Below are 17,165 nucleotides of genomic sequence, written 5' to 3'. Positions count from 1 at the left end.
GAAATGTTCACATTCTGCAGTATAACTTCACTAAGATCTCATAATTTGATACAGCTACAGTAATACATAATTATGTCACAATGCAAAACCGCGGTCTACGGCAAAACATCTTACTAACGCAGGCCACCCGCAGCCGCACAGCGCGTTACGCAAATGGCGTTACGGGTAAACTCTACCTCGTGCTCTCCGTGCTGTACGCTCTATCTCTCTGACACTGAGCACTCCAATGCTGCCGTAGCTCAGTGATTTTAATAGGAAACAGCACTAGTGCATCCGAATACACCATGTCTCCCTTAGCATTCCTGTATAATATAATTTATCTTATTTAGTCTCTTCGTGTGCGTATAAATCAATAATATACTGTGTACATAATTATCATGCGATGCGCTACCCTTTCTAGTGTAAGATTTACACATGATCACTGATCGCACGAGTTATTTTATATCGCGACTTTTTCAAGTTCTTCCAAGCCGTTTGCGTTTTTGGAAGCAGACATTTTTTTGAAAGTTTCTTGATTATCATCGCACGCTATAATTAGAATTGAGTGAGTACTTGTATTTTCTCTGGGTTTCATGGAATTATAAATATTTTGGATAGGTAGTTCGGGCAAGTATTTCCGAATACCGAATACCCGAACGGCTAAATAAATCCTTCGGTTTTACAGCTTACTCTCACCGAGATACCTTTCTCTTTTAATCACAGACTAAGGATTCATTAATTTCGGAAGTGTTACTGAACTGCGTTGAATTGTTTGAATCACAAAACCCGTTTCTCATTGCTTGTCGTTAATTTTTCTGATGTTGGAAATTCGAATGAAACGGACGAGTGAAGGAGCACGAGGAATGCATTGGGTTATCCCCGTCCTGGTGCTAAAAAATATTCATTAGACGGGTGATTCTGGAAAGGCTGTTCTAAAATTGACTATTAATAAACCAGTAAGTCGGCTCAATCCAGACCTGAACTTCGGCTGTGCACACTGCTCAAACTGGTAAAAAAATAAAATTTAATGGCTTTTCCTTGGCTGTTTGGCAGTCAGCGAAAACAGTCCGTCGCAGACTAGCGAAGGGAACTTTAAAAATAGTAATTTTTAAAAAAATGTTTATGGAACAATTTCTTTCGTTTTCTAACGAGAAGAAATGGTTGCAGATACCTACCTGTGCGGCCAGGTGCGAACTGCTACTGCATAAGGCATAAATAAAGCTTTTATAGGACCGTGCATAGTATCCGAAGGGTTAATTTGCATAAATAAATGAATGCGAAGCAAAAAACGGCATATAGCTTCATTTTGCGATCTTGCATCAATTCATTAACGCATAAATACATAAACACGAAGCTTTTAGATATCACCAAAGTGATTGAAAAATTATTTTTTTCTTTCCGTTTTTTTGCGTTCTTTTTGCGTTGACAATGTTCGTTCGCGAATTTACCATCTGAGCCAAAATATCTGGATACAAATTATTCCTTGGAATTTACAAATATAGGAAGGTCCGTCTTCAGCTTTTTCGCGGGGAGTGGCGCACAGCCTGGCGTCAGTTGCGCCGACCAAGTCGGAAAAGGTGTATATGTAATTCTAGGAAAATCGTAAAAACGTAATTTAAAAAAGCCACTTTTCTACACTTTTTATTGTAATTTTCAGCGTGCAACGTTAGTCCCGTTTTTCGCGCCAGCTGGCCCGGAATGCCATTTATCCGTCTTCTCTCTCCGGTGGGAGGTGGGACTCCAGTGCACCATTAAGGGATTTGGCCCGGTACTTAATACTCACACTTAATAATAGCACTTAATAAACTGATCTAGTGTAGCCCGCATTATGCGATTCGGTCATTTTAACCATGAACACTTCAAACTGTGCAGTTCGATTCAGTACAAATCAAGGCTAGGAGTCGGTCTGCCCGTCCGCCCCGTAGGGTTGATAATAAAACAAGGAAATACTACTGTGCGCCTCATCGTATGAAACACAATAATAATACTCAGTAAATAGAGGGCTTATCCCCACGGATTGATGTGAAGTTATAACATATAATCAATGACTTATAGGTCAGTATGGATTCGCCTCAGGGATCGATGCCGCGGTATCGGCCGTTGCTGGTGGATGCCAACCAGATGAGCTACCAGAACACGGTCGTCGTCCGTAATCCCGATGGCTCGTGGTGGCTGGGATATATTCAGGATATGGACGGCGACCGCGCCTTCATCCATTTCGACTCCACAAAGGCCAACGCGCGATGGATACACATGGGCAGCGTCTGGCCGCTGCCGTTCTATGACGAGGAGCCCGAAGAGAACGGTTCCGAGAACGTCCCGGCGTACGTGGCACTGCGCGATGAAGACGACGGCCCGTTGCGCTTCCGCGCGACCGTCCTCTTGGGTCACCTTACTAGCTGCAACAACTGTGACATGTTCTGCATCAAATCCGCGGCGCCCATCAGCAGTGTCCAAGCAACAGCCGCTTCGGTGGAAGTTGTGGAGATGGGTCAAGTGGCCTTTTGCTTGCCGCCCAGTGATCCGCCCCTGCTGGAGCGCCGTAGCGGGATTATCTATTCCAAATACTTTATTCCCTTCGCCCGCGCATCCAGTGCCCTGCGCGATGCCTCCGATAAATTCCGCATCATCAAACACTTCCGCAATGCTTTTGATAGCAACGATGGGTTGCTTGATCTGACCGACCGTTGTCGCTTTCATCTGCGCATCGAGCGGGATGGCTGTATGTTCATCACCATCAACGTCGCCCAACAGCGTTGGGACCCGCCGGGGATCACGGCGCCGGCCCTGTTGCAAGTGCTGGACACGCATCTGGCCAGTCGGGATACTCTACCGGCCATCGGTTGCGGACAGTTTCGAGCCAGCGAGGATATCTCCTGCGCAGACGGTTAGTTACATTCAAAAGCAAACAGATGCAAAGAGCAAAACGAATCTGTGGGTGCCAGCAAAAAAACAGAAAACTGCAATTGTTTTATTGCTGGTGGTATACAAACAGAATCCTAGCATAGCATTTCGCAGTGTTTAGGAGTATCTGCGGCAGTGCGTCAGTAGTTCTCTCAAGCGTGGGAATGGCAAATGCCATCATGCGGCGACTCATGCGATGAAAGGGTGTCCTGTCACTTCGGACATTTTGGGCCACCATGCATTTCGGTTTCTTGGATTATGGGTTTCTTGGGCTTCCTAGTTTTTAGGCTCCGTAGGTTTTTTTTGAAATTTCTTCAGAATCCATAGGTTTTCTTGGAATTTCTTCGGAATCCATAGGTGGCCCAAGTGTCAAGGTGCCATGGCCCAGGTGCCATGGCTCCAATGAAGCAGTAGTTAATAGCGAGGGGAGTAAAACGTGGCACTAGCATCTGTCAGTAGCACTGTCAGTGACATAACGAGCGATAAAACCTGGAGATACTGGCGCCTGGCAAACGATAAAATTTGGCAGATGCCGCATAAAATGTGGCACATTTAATAAGCGATGTTTCAACTGCATAATTCTTTAAAATGTTTTCAGTATATAGGTAGTCAATCCTCATATAAAGGGTTAACAGATTACTAAGTGCGTAAGTAAGAGTCGACATACAGAATTCTGAAAGGTCACATTCTGCTTCACCGCCTGCGCAATGTACCGCAAAAAGAATCACAGAGGCGTTAAGGGCTTTGGCCCGGTACCGAATTTGGGCACATGCACGAAAACATTAACTTTCGCGCACTCCCAAACACATTGTTGTTTTGTTTTATGAAATTATATAGCTAGGTGATTTGTATGCACAGGCGCGAACCCGTTTGCGCCCGCAACATCCGGTTCGGGAGTTATGGCTGTTTGTTATAAAATTCCAGAAAGTTTAAATGCATTCAGGTGTACCAAAAGTCTCATTATAGACCGATCTCCTTTAAATTTTGCACATAAATGCACATATCCATGGAGATCGTTTTGGCACCGAACCAGAGTTGCACCATTTTTTTCAAATTTTAAAATGCAAGGGCGGGACGCTCCGCCCTCCTGAGTAGCAGTTCGCTGTTTCTGGGGATTTCCACCCCGCACATTTATGCGCTGTTTTGACGGATCTGCAGCACAGTTGCACTGGCTGCAGAGTCCTTCCTTGTTAGTCTGGTGTGTGCTGCGCCACGGTGCGCATGTCAGATTCGGCATTAAAGCCTCATCCGGGTTCACCGCTGTTTCGCTGTCGAGGATACGCGTGGCACCCATACGGCCCCGCTGTATAAAAATGAATTTCAAATACAAGTATAATAAAATTCGTTTTAAAATTTGAAAAACATGCTAGAACTGTGGTTCGGTAACAAAACGATCTCCATGGATATGTGCACTTATGTACAACATTTAAAGGAGATCGGTCCATAATGGGACTTTAGGTACACCTGAATGCATTTAAACTTTTTGGAATTTTCGAATAGCCATCACTCCCGAACCGGATGTTGCACGCGCAAACGGCTTTTACGCCTATGTATACAAATTATCTGGCTACAGAATGTCATAAAACAAGGCAAAGAAGTGTTTCGGAGTGCGCAAAAATGAAAGTTTTCGTGCATGTACGAATCTGATACCATGTACCGGGCTAAATCCCTTAAATACTTTACGTGGGACGCTCATCTCGGAGTTGCAGTCCTTCTAAATAGTAAAAAAATAGTAAAATAGTTAAAAAAATCTCGGCAACCGGGTGTTGCGCGCGCAAACCGTTTTCAGAACAATGTACGCGAATCATGTAGCTTTGGAATGACGTAAAGTACTGTAGAAGTAATGCAAAAAAGTGATTCGGAGTGCGCGAAATCGAAAGTTTGAGTGTATGTATCCCAGTTTCTACGCTATGTACCGGGCCATTTCCCTTTAGTAGAAGGCCGCGTAACAAAAGCCGGCACTAAGCTTCGATTTATATCGCGGAAGCGAGCAAAAACGACCTTCGGTTTCTAGTTTTTACGTAGTTTATGCTCGAAATTTCGTTGCGGAAAACGCAAGAATTTCAGAACATATAATTTTTACGTGAATTTACGCGCTACTTGCTGTGTCTGTGATACATTTAGGATATTTCCGACAGGAGATATTCATGCAAATTTCAATAATAACTGAGACGAAAGCATGTGCAAACACAACAAAGTAAGCTTGTACTTACAGCTGAGCTATATGCATTGTGCCATTGTATTATTACTTAAGGAAATTGGTATAATAGTCGAGTACTAAGAAACGCATATACAGACTAAGGCCTCGTCCCGAATTCGTAGCGAATCTCGTTGCGATACAGCAACTCCACCTCGCGAGGCGGCTTCGCATACCGTATCTGTAGGCGTGTCCACTGCATACAGCCACATCGTGCGGTTGATCAACCGTACCATAGCGAGATAAAGATTCACTTTGAAATCGGGACAACCTAAAACACATTCATTTTCACTACGTACTACGTAGTACGGTGCGCCACGCTACACTGACTAACACATAGCATGCTTTTCGCTGGCTGGTTGGTGGCTTGGTGCACGCCAGATAAGTTAACGAGAATAATAGTAAATGCCTGGCGGAAGGTGGCTGGAAAATGTTCGGTGCAGTAAACGACAATCTAACGGCGGAGTGCGAAGCGCATTTAGGAAATTTTGACGAATGTAGTGAAGTGGACATCGTCATTAACGCAACTTTGCGCTAGCGGTACCTTTACGATGATTGTAAATTACCGGACAAGCTTGTACAACATGTTCAAGAAGTATCGTACAGTAGTCGGCTTCCACACGCAAACCCCGTCGTAGCGCATCCTCCGTGCTCGCAGGCGACACCGGCGTCAATAATAGTGAAAAGGACCGAAGCGGTGCTAAAACGTAGGACGCGGACAAACTTGGCTCTCTCGACTAACTTGTCAGAAATTTTTTTTTTGCCTGATGCGAGCTGCCGAGTACAGTCGGGTGTAGACAGTCGATGAATACTTCCTGTTACGAATGAGATCAGTTGGTACCCGCTTACTGGACCAGCTAACGGCGCTAACAATTTTGTATACCTATTTGTAAGTGATCCGTTCAGATTCCGAATTTAATGATTATGCTTCGTTTCGCCCTCTGGGCATCAAACAGGTAGGTAAGTAAGAAACCTTATAGCGCCATAGGGCTGTAATAACCTTATGATAAGTACGGCCAGTACGGGGACTCGTACTACGAGTATAACAGCTATCATTCTGTTTTTTTCCTTTATTCGGGCAATAGCCTATTAACAGAACAGCAAGGCTGCGCTGGTCGATACTATTAAAGATTCCGAATTTACACATTGAAGAAACAATCAAAATCATTACTGTCATTTCCAACTTTCGATCGTGCATTTAATGTACCCAAGACAGCGGCCGCATTTCCTCTAACAACAGCGAGACTGAAACGTCGTCTAAGGAAGACAGTGGATCGAGATTCGCCGGTTAAATCGCGGATTTTCCCACCGACGAAGCGTATCATCTCAGCAAAGGCAGGCCCAGAATGTTCCAAACGTTTCTATTGCGAGAGGGTAGAACATGCATCCCATATCCTCTACCAATCCGTACTTCCGCCGCTTAAAGTCTTCTGCTAGCTGTGCCACGCTGCCTGATTTCTTCGAGCTGGCTTTCACGTGCGACATAGCCACGGTGTCCCAACAGGTAGCATCCCAGACTACCGCTTTCCCATCACGCACGGGTATCAGCGTCATGCCGTCCGGGCGCTGATTAGTCTTGTCTGACAATCCGGATGGCTCCATCTGGCAAGGAAAACCCGCGGTTTCCCAGACACGTTTCGTTTCGTTATTCAACTCGAGATGCCGGGACTATCGTTCTTTGCTGCTTGAACATGACAGCCCATGGTGGCCATTAGTTTCCACGTGACTGGCACAATTCAAACAGTTGTGCTCCTCAACAACATGAAGGCCGAACCGTAGTGCGACGCTGATTCTATCTTCATCGTCACGTAAGAATGTATGGAGACTTGGTGCAGGGAGAGCATTAAGCCAAGCGCCAGAGTCCCGGTTTAAGGCAGCCAGCAGCACTGCTTTATTCGTTTCGGTGGTTGCGGCTAGTCGCAGACCGCATGGGATCGCCGGACGATCCCATGCGGTCTGAAACTTTCTGGCGTTGTCAGTCGGAGGCTCACTTCTGGTCTGCTTCGCCCACTGCTGCACGACAGGTGCTAGATGCATTCTGTTTCAGCTGTTAAGCCGAAGAGTACTACATTACCGGCACTTAGCCCTTGGTCTGCTTCGCCCACTGCTGCACGACAGGTGCTAGATGCATTCTGTTTCAGCTGTTAAGCCGAAGAGTACTACATTACCGGCACTTAGCCCTTGGTCTGCTTCGCCCACTGCTGCACGACAGGTGCTAGATGCATTCTGTTTCAGCTGCTAAGCCGAAGAGTACTACATTACCGGCACTTAGCCCTTACAGTCTGTACATGTTTGCACTTCCTCATAAAGCTGTCGGGGATTCCGGGCTGGAGAACTTAAACCGCAACGGGTTGGAGTTAGAGTGTTGTTCTGTTGTTTCAGGGCGCTAACGTACGTGCAATTGCAACGTGATCGCGTTCAGGCCCGTCACAGTGTTATGACTTATGAGGAGGTCGGGCATATGGGCGTGTAGAATGTGCCCAAATAGTAACGGCCGGTTATCTAATACTGACAAGAACACTGCTTAACGTTTTGCCGAGAGTTATCCTCCGAATATTGTTCAACAAGTTAATGAATAATTCAATTAATAGTTAATGATTCGCAGTTTAGCTGTGATGCTGTGATCGTTCTGCAGGTTGGGAAAACGATGCGATGCAGTCGGCCGCCCACATCGGTCAGCTGACGCCGTGGCTCATGAGCGGCGTCCTGGCACATCTGGATCTGCAATCACAAATGACGGCCAAACGGTAAGCATTGTTGGAGGGCTTGTTTAGTTCTGCCGAGCTGCCGAAAAGCTTTGTCTTCGGTTCAACTAATTCGCGCAATGAGGGCATCCATAGTCAACTTGTGGGAAGAACTCTTGTGCGCCATTTGACCGGGCGAGACCGTCCGGCAATGACTGAAGTCGGAAAAAAAGCGCGGTGGTTGTTCTGATTGTGTCCGGTTTGTTGTCTAACACCGTCGCTCCTCCGCAGGGTGTGCGCTCTGTGGCAGTTGCTGCTGAGCAGTGCGCAGATGACACTGCACATCAGCATCAACATGGAAAACTGCTACCGGCTGCAAGAGCACAGCAACCACTGCTTCAAACTGGCGGCGCTGCTCTGCCGCTCGATCCATTCCACCACGATCAGCCTCACCTTCCTCAACGTTTTTCCCCCGTTGTACGGGCTATTTATTAGGCCGTTGCTAAAAATCATGAAAATCCGACTGCCGTTGATCGTTTTCAAAGGCCAGATCGTCTCCGGAGACGTAACGATGGCGGGACAGAGGGAGCACCGGCTGAAGCACCCGGCAACCTATGTCCCAACGGAGTGCAAGCACGTCTGCGAAGTCGTGGCGCTGTACAACTGGAAAGTGTCCAGACTGTTCGGCCTGCCAACGTTTCGGTTGTTCCGGTACTTAAACTTTCAAGGTGTCCTGCGCTGCCTGCCCGAACACGAACTAAGATTCATGAAGGACCTGACATGGGAGTCGCACGAACTGGCCATCGACAAGCTGGAGATCCGCATTCCGCGGCTCCTTCTGCGATGCAGCGACGGCCGAATGCACATGGCCAGTCGCTTCATGTGCGCCGTCAACGACTGCTTTCCGCCGGTCACCGCGGAGATGCTGGCAAAGGTCGCGGCGGTGCATGCGCGTTGGGTGGTGACTCTGGCCTACCCGGAAGAGTGGCAGCCCGTTCGCAACTATCTTCTCGTGTACGTTGGCTTTATTCAGTGCATCCGCACATCAGTTTAAATCGCCAGCTGATCCGTTTCTTCGTAAGGTGAAATTCGCCCATGCTTTGCAGGTTCAGTGGCTTCCATGCCGACGGCAGCCCGCGATCGTGGGAGGATATTGACTTACGGGCCGTTGATGTTTCCACGCTGAGCAAACTGGCCATCTACGGCATCAACGAAGTGTTCGCTGTGTGAGACCAGCAGCACGTCCTTTGTCGACCATCACGCTCTGCTGTGGATAAAATTTTCTGCCGTATTTAAAAACTGAATCTTAACGCGGAATACTTCTAGCGCGAACAGTGTCAAACTGCAACTATGAATGTAACTCCATGTCTCGATATAACATTTCTGTGAAAACATATCACGTGATCTTCTTGAATCTTATGCATGGATTACAAGTTTTTGTACGGTTTTCTTTAAGGTTTGCATCATTGCGTCGCTTGCTACTCGGAGTATCGTGTAATGTTCTCGTTCCCGCCTTTTGGTTTTCTTTTTTAGCTTTTTGCTTTTATACAAATAAAGCAATTTCTGTCAAGCGACGTTGACGACAACAGTCAACTTCAAACTGATCAGCAGCCACGTTTCACTGTGAACAACAATCACTGGACATGTGGTCGCAGACAAGGTCATCTCGCAGCGCGGAGAATTTGAGCTGACAGGGCATCACGCAGCGAGACATTTCATCGCAGGGCCTTTTCGACGGAAAAGGCATTTTATTTATCACGCGAACAATTTATAGTAAAAAATTAGCAGTTTGCAGCCGTAGGACAAACGGGCGGCGATGTTACGCCATCCAAAGCTTGCAATGGATCAGCCGTTGCTTGTGCGCCGCGAACAACCACTTGAGTCTACCTGGGGCCCTACCTCAACGGCAGTGTCGTGGGGCGGGACCGCTTCGGCAACTGTTACCGCCAGGGCACCACCGCTCGCCCGCCAACCAGTCCGTCTATTACCAGGCCCTCCCGCAGACCGACGAGTCGCGCAGTATCTCCTCGCGGCTGACCATTAGCGTCGGACCGGCTGGTTTCGGTGAACCGACGTTCGTCTGCAGCAATGTCAACTACCGACCGAGACCCAATGCCTCGGCGCCGGTGGTGGATCTGTACGCTATTAACTGTCTGTGCAATGTAGACCTGGTGAGCGTGGGCGTCCTGCCGCTGCCCTCGGGGCCGGATACGGACAGGGACCTGCAGATAAAGGAGCTGTTAAACAAACCCAGTATATGCCAGTGCCCCGCAGCTGGTCCCCGTGTGGGCGCCCACGTCGCCCAGCACCGCGTCGGTCACCGTCACCAGCCCCGCGACGAACCACGAATGCGGGATTCCTCCGGACAACGGAGACTGTTGGAATGGCACAGCGGCCACACGGTCGTCAGCAGCGCGGAGTCGTCCGCTCTTTCTCCTGCGACTGGCACAAGGAATGTGGCTTCTTCGGAAAGGAGCTTTGGGACGCTGCCAGCAGTCATAATCATAATTTGTTCATTAATTCAATTTGTGATTGCCAACGGAAGTCAACGTTATCTTCTTCCACTTCAAATTTCATTATATCAAATACTGCGTAATTCCGGGCGCAAACGAACTGTAATTGTAAATGGTATAACGCGGGACCGTATGGGCGCCACGCGTATCCTCGACAGACGACCCGGAAACATCGACTTTATCGGCGATGTTGCCGCCACACCACAAAACCACCAACTGGTGAAATCGGAATCTGCAGCCAGTGCAACTGTACTGCAGATCCGTCAGAACAGCAGGAAAGTGAATGGGGTGGAAATCCCCAGAAACAGCAAATCAGCTACTCAGGAAGGCGGAGCGTCCCGCCCTTAGATCCCTGCACTGTCCACCCGTCGCGAAAGGCGATGCACCGAAAAAGGGAGTTCTTATGAACGAACGTTACACGCGCATAGTATGTGCGTACTAGCGCTGTAAATGAACTGGAAATTAAGAGCCTAAGAAAAAGTGAAAATCAAGTGCTTCAGTGAAACAGTAAATGTAAGGGCTTTTATTCTTGGCCATTCTCTGCACTTTTCTTGACCTAGAAATATTTGGCTGTGTGTCCGCATTAGAGAAACCCTGAGTATTTGGTCTGTGTAGACATACTTGAAACGCATTCAGATTTATTCACTTCATAGCACGGTAATGCCGGCTTACTGACAGACATTGGAAAGCCATAACTTTGATTTTAATAAATACATCATATTATAGCAGTGGAAATTCCCTACTTTCATCCATCCGATTTGTTATTTCTGGTTTCAAAATTATCATGCAGGCAATGGATCATCCCATGTGTAAACCGCGAGATGACTTCGATGAAGTCACAAACTGTTAAATAAGACCGCCTTTGCGATCACTTGCAAGCAGTGTTTTAAAGAATTCTCTTCAGAACATCGGTTGAAAGTGGCTAGAAAGCATGTAAGATCTTTTCATTTGACCACACACCCCGAAACGGCTACAAATGAGGTTGGCGAAGGTATGTTCAATAAAATCGAAAATCTGCGAATTGTTACAAAAAGGAGAATAAAATTTAAATAGCGCTCTTTAGTATGCCTTAACTAAACTCATCCGTCCACTGAAGGTACAGTCAGACAGCAATGCACAATAGCATATCATTTGGGTAGAATATCCTATGCTTACAGAGTTGCATTATGCTTATACAACGTTTTATTCTTACTGTTAATAATTAACTAAAAATTAAAGAAACAGAAAAAATTTTGAATTACATACATGTAGTTCAGTTTTGCTGTATATTACAGATATGGAGCCACCGATCGATTACTCCCAATTTATTTCTGGTGAGATGCCGGATGTCGATTTTGAAAAGATGTGAGCGCAGACCCGCCCACATGTAACGATACATCTATCGCTTCTCTTTTACTGGGCCTGCTATTCATCCACCTTTCGCTGTCGGAGCGGCAAATGACTGTTATTTTGGAATTGCTTAAAATGGGAATAGACTTCACCCCATTAAAAAGCGTGAAGAAAGTAATGAAGTCTTTAGCCACTTCAGAATCTCAGATGCAGTGCTCCACATAAAATGCATACCGTGTGGCGTTAATAATTCTCACGGCGAAAAGTGCCCGGAATTCTGGTAACTTAATTTTACTTCTCCTTTCATTTTGATTTTTTTAAACTTTTAAAATAATTTTTTTCGCGTAATATTTTGTAATCTAAATAAGCAAATTACTAAATATTTTATGTCTTAATTAATTTTTACGAATTGCCAATTTTTATTATAAACAAAAATTTACTATAATTTGATGTCCTTGACTTTTAATTTAAAAATTCGTTATATGAATTATGATTTATAATTTACCAGTTCTACAGTTTGTTTTCAAGTTAGCCCTACCAGCAGTCCTACCACAACATGGTTTTTATTCAGCACTAGCGCGGAAAAAGAAATTTTTGTCACAGCACCGTTGCACAAACAACTGGAAGTGATTCTGCAAAGTAAAAGTAATGTAAATTTTATTAAAACAAGTCAGTTAAGTGCTCTTAATTAAGGGGAAAATTTGACGGAGCATTCAGATGAGCCCATTTATCGACACCGCATAACTGATATCCATGACGGGCTTGCTTACCAAGAATGCCATAAACGATTTAGGGCGCAGAGAAACATCGATAATAGCGCGCTGCTGCTGACGTTGATACTTAATACGGACGGAATTGATTTTTTCAACTGCGCAACTAAATCTGCCTGGCCGGTATTTGGTGTTATTGCCGAACTTCCTGCTCATCGGCGGTACTAAAACGATAAAATCATTAATTACGCCTTATGGAAAGGAAAAGGAAAGCCACCTTTAGATTCAATCATCGCAAAGCTGGCAGCCAAAATCATTGATATAAACGTTAACGGTATTTGCACTATCTAAAATTAATTATTTTGCTATGTTTATTGGCAAATGAATAATAAATTTAAAATTGCATAACTGTACTCCAGCGCTACACTTGAAGGAATATTGTGCGCTATGGGCGATCCGCGGTACTCTGTAGCCATATCAATATTCAGTCGATTTGCTATATATAATTAAGTTATATTTTGATTAAAAATTTTTGTCACTACAAAAGCTTTTAATGTCACAGATTTGCGCGTTGAGTTTTTGCAGGGTTAGAAATAGCAACAAAAAAATGGGAAAAAGAAGTGTTTCATTTACTGCCCGGCAATTTCAGCTGATATACCAGCCAAAAGCGCGGCTATGAATTTAAAGTCAACAGGGGGATTTAACGCCTCTTCGTTATGTGACCTTTCTGGATACTCTGTTGACACTGCTGGGGGTGGAAAGTGCCGCTGCTATTTGCCAAAAAAAGATGAAGAGCCTTCTCCAAGGACCCACGACGAAATCATGGAGTGCGCAAAAATAGCGATTGAAAAAAATATACCGGTAATACGATCGAAGGGAATTATTTCGTCGCTCAGCAGGTCAACGAAAATAAATGGTTTATTTTACTGTACAGGAAAAAGGCATGAAAGGCTATCCGCCGCTGGCTTGCCTTCCTGGAATCGATCTAGGAAGAGCATTTCTTATAGACGAAATGCATGCCATAGCGTCGGGTGTTGTGAAAAAGCTAATGACAATTCAGGTCGAAGGCACTGGATGTTCTTATAACCTGAGCGATGAAAAGGCACGTACTAGCTAGCGCAAATACGTTTAATTAAACCTCATCAATTTGAAAGGAGCTGGTAAAGTATAACTTAGGTAAACTGAAAGTACGTATACAAGAATGCCTTATGAGTATAGTCTTGACGGAACTGTCTAACAGGCTCTACCAGCCCGCCAATTTTCTTCTGCAACAACTGATAAATTTTTGCCGACAATTTCCTGTATACAAATTTTTATCGTAAAAGCGCTTTTACGTTTCAATAATATTTAACAAACTTGAATACTTTTGAATAACACCAGTCACAAGTATATAATTCAACCACCCACCGGCACCATTTCTTGATTAATTCTTAGCAATAAAAAAGATGCATTTTTCAATTATGCCTTTTATAGGTTGCCGCGATAGAAAGCAAGCTTCTGCAGTTTAAACCTCCCCCCAATGTTGGTAGACTGCCTCGAAAAATTGACGTCCACAGATGGAAGTCAAATGAATACAAAATGTTTTTGGAACACTATGCCATTTACTGTTTGAAAGGAATCCTGCCAGATTTGCGTTATGAACATTTTAAAAAGCTGGTGTTGTCATACAAAATACTAAACAGCACGAGCATATCAGTTGCTGAACTGGACCCTGTTAAGGTGCAGTTGAATCAGTTTGTGAGTGACACCAGAGAGTTGTACGGTAAGAACGTTAAGTAAATTTTAAAATTTTAAACTCTTCTAGTTTACAAAACCTGGAATGTTAGCGGCAACAACATTATACTCGTATGAATAAGTAATAACTACAATGATACATTTTACGTAATTTTCTTGTTTTTATTAGGCGAAAACATTTGTGGAATAAATTTTCATTATCTTACACATCTTGTCGACAAGGTCAACAGCTGGGGTCCATTATGGGCTTACTGCCTGTTCTGTTTCGAGAACAAAAACGGGTGGATCCGCAACCATTGTCATGGAACAAGCAGTGTGATAGCTCCATTAATGCAACAGCTTCTTGTTTCGCAAAATCTGAGACGGCTGCATAATATGCTGCCGGGTCCGCAAGAACAAAGACTGCTAAGCATGATGACCGGAAGGAGGTATACCTTTTTTTAAAATAATACATACCCGGTTTATATACATTTAGCGAGTTATTTTTTGAGTGCCCGGACACGCGGTAGGGCGCGGTTAGACGGGCGGTAGGGCGCGGAAATATTTTTAGACGGTTACCTATAAGTGACCTTTGTGGAATATGGAATTGGGAACACAAAATGGAAAGCTTACTCTGTATTACAAAAGTACGACGAAGAGTTGGACACAGCGCACGATTGCTCTGAGCCGCAGTTGTTCACAACGGACACCGCGGAAATCGGCACAGTCAGTGTTTGGACCGCAGAGTATAAAAAATCCACACGTAGAAGCGCAGAGTATTTTTATACTAATGTGTCCAGTGGCGCCGGACATTTTATACATATCAAGCGCCTAATTGTGTGCCAACCCTGCCTGCACCTGTGTGTGTGGGGAAATATTTTGACTGTGAGAGAATGAAGAAGTGGATATACGATATGTAGCGAAGAAGACTGCCGGCACGTATCGCATTATGACAAACTTTGATAATGAGTCTGGGATAGGCCGTTAAGGAAAATATATGGTTTTTTCAGTTCGTTTATGTTTGGGTATGGGGAACTGTTATCGATCAAGCCTTTCGTGGTGATTTTGGAAGGAGAAAACGCGGTATTATCAGTGGTTGATCGCGCCACAATAATGGACTGAAAACGTGAGCCACAAATATTTATAGCATGCATTTCCTTATGATCATCTGCTTGTTTTAAAAATGGGTTGCTCGCATAGCACGATTGTTAGCTATTCCATCGAGGTTATCGTTGTCAAACAGAAGAACAAAAAAGTCGTAAAAATTACTACATTTCAGGTGACTTACTCCAGAATTCTTATTTTTACCGGAATAAGCCTATTAATTAACTTTTACTTGCAGGAAAAGGCTTCGCTATTCACAACGGTTTTGGAGCCGTACGAAAAGGCTGCAGCGATTGACCCGGTTAACCTTTGTCTCACAGAATCAGATGATGAGAAAAATCTTCCCTCATTCGTTAACCATTACCGAAAACGTACCTTGTCTTTAAGCAACCTGTATCAAGAGAAAGACGCAATTCTGCTGGGCAGCTCCGTTTGATCATGGCACTGGTCAGCACGTTCACTTATCCGCCATGGATGTCTGTGTGCACCTTCTCCGCAATTATGTGCCGCCTCCCTCTCGCACTGCCTCTCTGTACTAAACGGTTTAATGCCGCCGAATTACCTTGGCCGAAAGACAGCATTCAGCAAATTTATTTTGCGGTTCTGCACAATTACTTCGTTTTGTTGCCTAACCGTACAATCGCAATGGCAAAACCGTCTGATAAATCCAGCTTTTACGGGATTATCTACTGGTTCGAAGATCCTTCACCTGCCGTGAGTGTAGAACCCATGAGCAATGTCAAAGCGGATCCGGCATTTGCTGCCGTTGGTATGACTGTAAAAGCGGGCAATTATGTTTTGGCAAAATTCGGGAAACAAACAAACCACCGGCGAGCGATTTCGGTCGAAGTCCACCAAGGTAGCACTTGAATTTCTTCAAAAATTATTTTTTACGTTTTGCTATAAAATCGAAGTCACGTTTTTTTTATTATTGGCAAAAATGTTAGATAAATATAATATATGATCGTTTCTCCTACACTATACGTAACGGAGAATACCGCCAAATCCCATCAATGATCTTTACTGTAGCCGCACACGATAGATAATGATTTGCTCAATCACAACTTCATCATGGCGCTGAGAAATCAGCATAGAAAACAGACGTCTTTAGACACAGATAGCTACGTGAAGATAGTTCACAACAATTGCATAAACGCCGGATTACGCCGAAGAGCAACACTGTATACATGACTATGCGTCACACAGCACTCCCGTTCTTAAGTTTGAAGCACGGCGAAAACCAATCACTTTGAGGAACGGAACAAAACGTGAACGATGTGATGACCGTAATGAAGGAAAACGCTATATAAAAGTTACATGAAAAGAAGAGTAGCAAGCGTTAAGGCAAGGCATTACGGCGAGGGTTCCCGTAGTGTCCGGTTACGAAGTGTCCGGATAACGGGGCGATCGGTTTCGTCGACGAGCTCGTCCGGTTTCTTGGCAGGACGACGAGGTTTGGTGACGCAGTCCCGCTCAATTTCCACGCGCAGCTCGGGATCCACGTCCTCGACGGGAATGTCCCACTGTGAATCAGTGTCACCCATTAAATCCAAATCAGACAGAGGTTCCGTGAACAGTTTTAGTCTCTTTACGTGGACAACAAGAGTGTTTTTACCACGTTTTTTAGTACGCACAGACTGGATCTCGTAGTTAAGCTTTGATTTACGGCTAACGACTTTATACGGTCCAAAGTAATGTGCGATTAATCTCGGAGACAAACCAACAGGAGTTACCGGCGTGTACAATAACACCAAATCACCGATCTGGAATTCACGCGGTTCTCTTTTGATATTGTTGGTCAACATATAACCAGCTTGGACATTCTCAATATTAGCTTTTGCGACATCACTAGCCAGTTTAAGACGCTCAACGAGAGCCTGACTGTATTCGTGCATGTTAATTAAATTGTTATTCGGAAGTGCACCAAGCTGTGCGTCCATGACGGAACGGCACTCGCGCCCGTACAACAAATAAAATGGTGTTTTATTTGTCGAGGCTTGCTTGCTGGTGTTATAAGCTGTAGTCACATATG

The 17,165-nt window shown here is 44.9% G+C and overlaps 1 protein-coding gene and 1 pseudogene across 6 annotated transcripts; both read left to right on the top strand.

Moving 5' to 3' along the window:
• Positions 1–265: 265 nt before the first annotated feature.
• Positions 266–9,272, top strand: LOC129587925 (uncharacterized). 6 transcript variants are annotated; one of them, XM_055481895.1, is made up of 8 exons: positions 266–935; positions 1,147–1,166; positions 1,482–1,556; positions 1,637–1,747; positions 2,035–2,866; positions 7,716–7,827; positions 8,056–8,778; positions 8,871–9,272. In XM_055481895.1, exons 5-8 carry the CDS (start codon positions 2,041–2,043, stop codon positions 8,992–8,994), a joined length of 1,785 nt encoding a protein of 594 aa, XP_055337870.1. In that variant the 5' UTR covers positions 266–935; positions 1,147–1,166; positions 1,482–1,556; positions 1,637–1,747; positions 2,035–2,040; the 3' UTR covers positions 8,995–9,272. The 6 variants fall into 6 exon arrangements, with proteins under 6 accessions (XP_055337870.1, XP_055337873.1, XP_055337868.1 ...); XM_055481898.1 differs by lacking the exon at positions 1,147–1,166 and having other exon boundaries at positions 266–544; XM_055481893.1 differs by lacking the exon at positions 1,147–1,166.
• A 2,334-nt stretch (positions 9,273–11,606) lies between these two features.
• Positions 11,607–15,430, top strand: LOC129587939 (uncharacterized; annotated as a pseudogene).
• Positions 15,431–17,165: the final 1,735 nt, after the last annotated feature.

This window comes from Paramacrobiotus metropolitanus, unplaced genomic scaffold, assembly GCF_019649055.1.
Source record: "Paramacrobiotus metropolitanus isolate TYO unplaced genomic scaffold, Prichtersi_v1.0 Parri_scaffold0000027, whole genome shotgun sequence".
NCBI lineage: Eukaryota > Metazoa > Tardigrada > Eutardigrada > Parachela > Macrobiotidae > Paramacrobiotus > Paramacrobiotus metropolitanus.
This window is presented reverse-complemented; position numbering and strand designations above follow the sequence as displayed.

What these genes read in the sequence shown, in the direction of transcription:
- LOC129587925 (XM_055481899.1), top strand. Translation starts at nt 2,041, where the DNA reads ATGGATTCGCCTCAGGGATCGATGCCGCGGTATCGGCCGTTGCTGGTG. An exon ending in GGATATCTCCTGCGCAGACG is followed by an intron (nt 2,867 to 7,715) that starts GTTAGTTACATT and finishes ATCGTTCTGCAG; the next exon opens with GTTGGGAAAACGATGCGATG. An exon ending in TCACAAATGACGGCCAAACG is followed by an intron (nt 7,828 to 8,055) that starts GTAAGCATTGTT and finishes GCTCCTCCGCAG; the next exon opens with GGTGTGCGCTCTGTGGCAGT.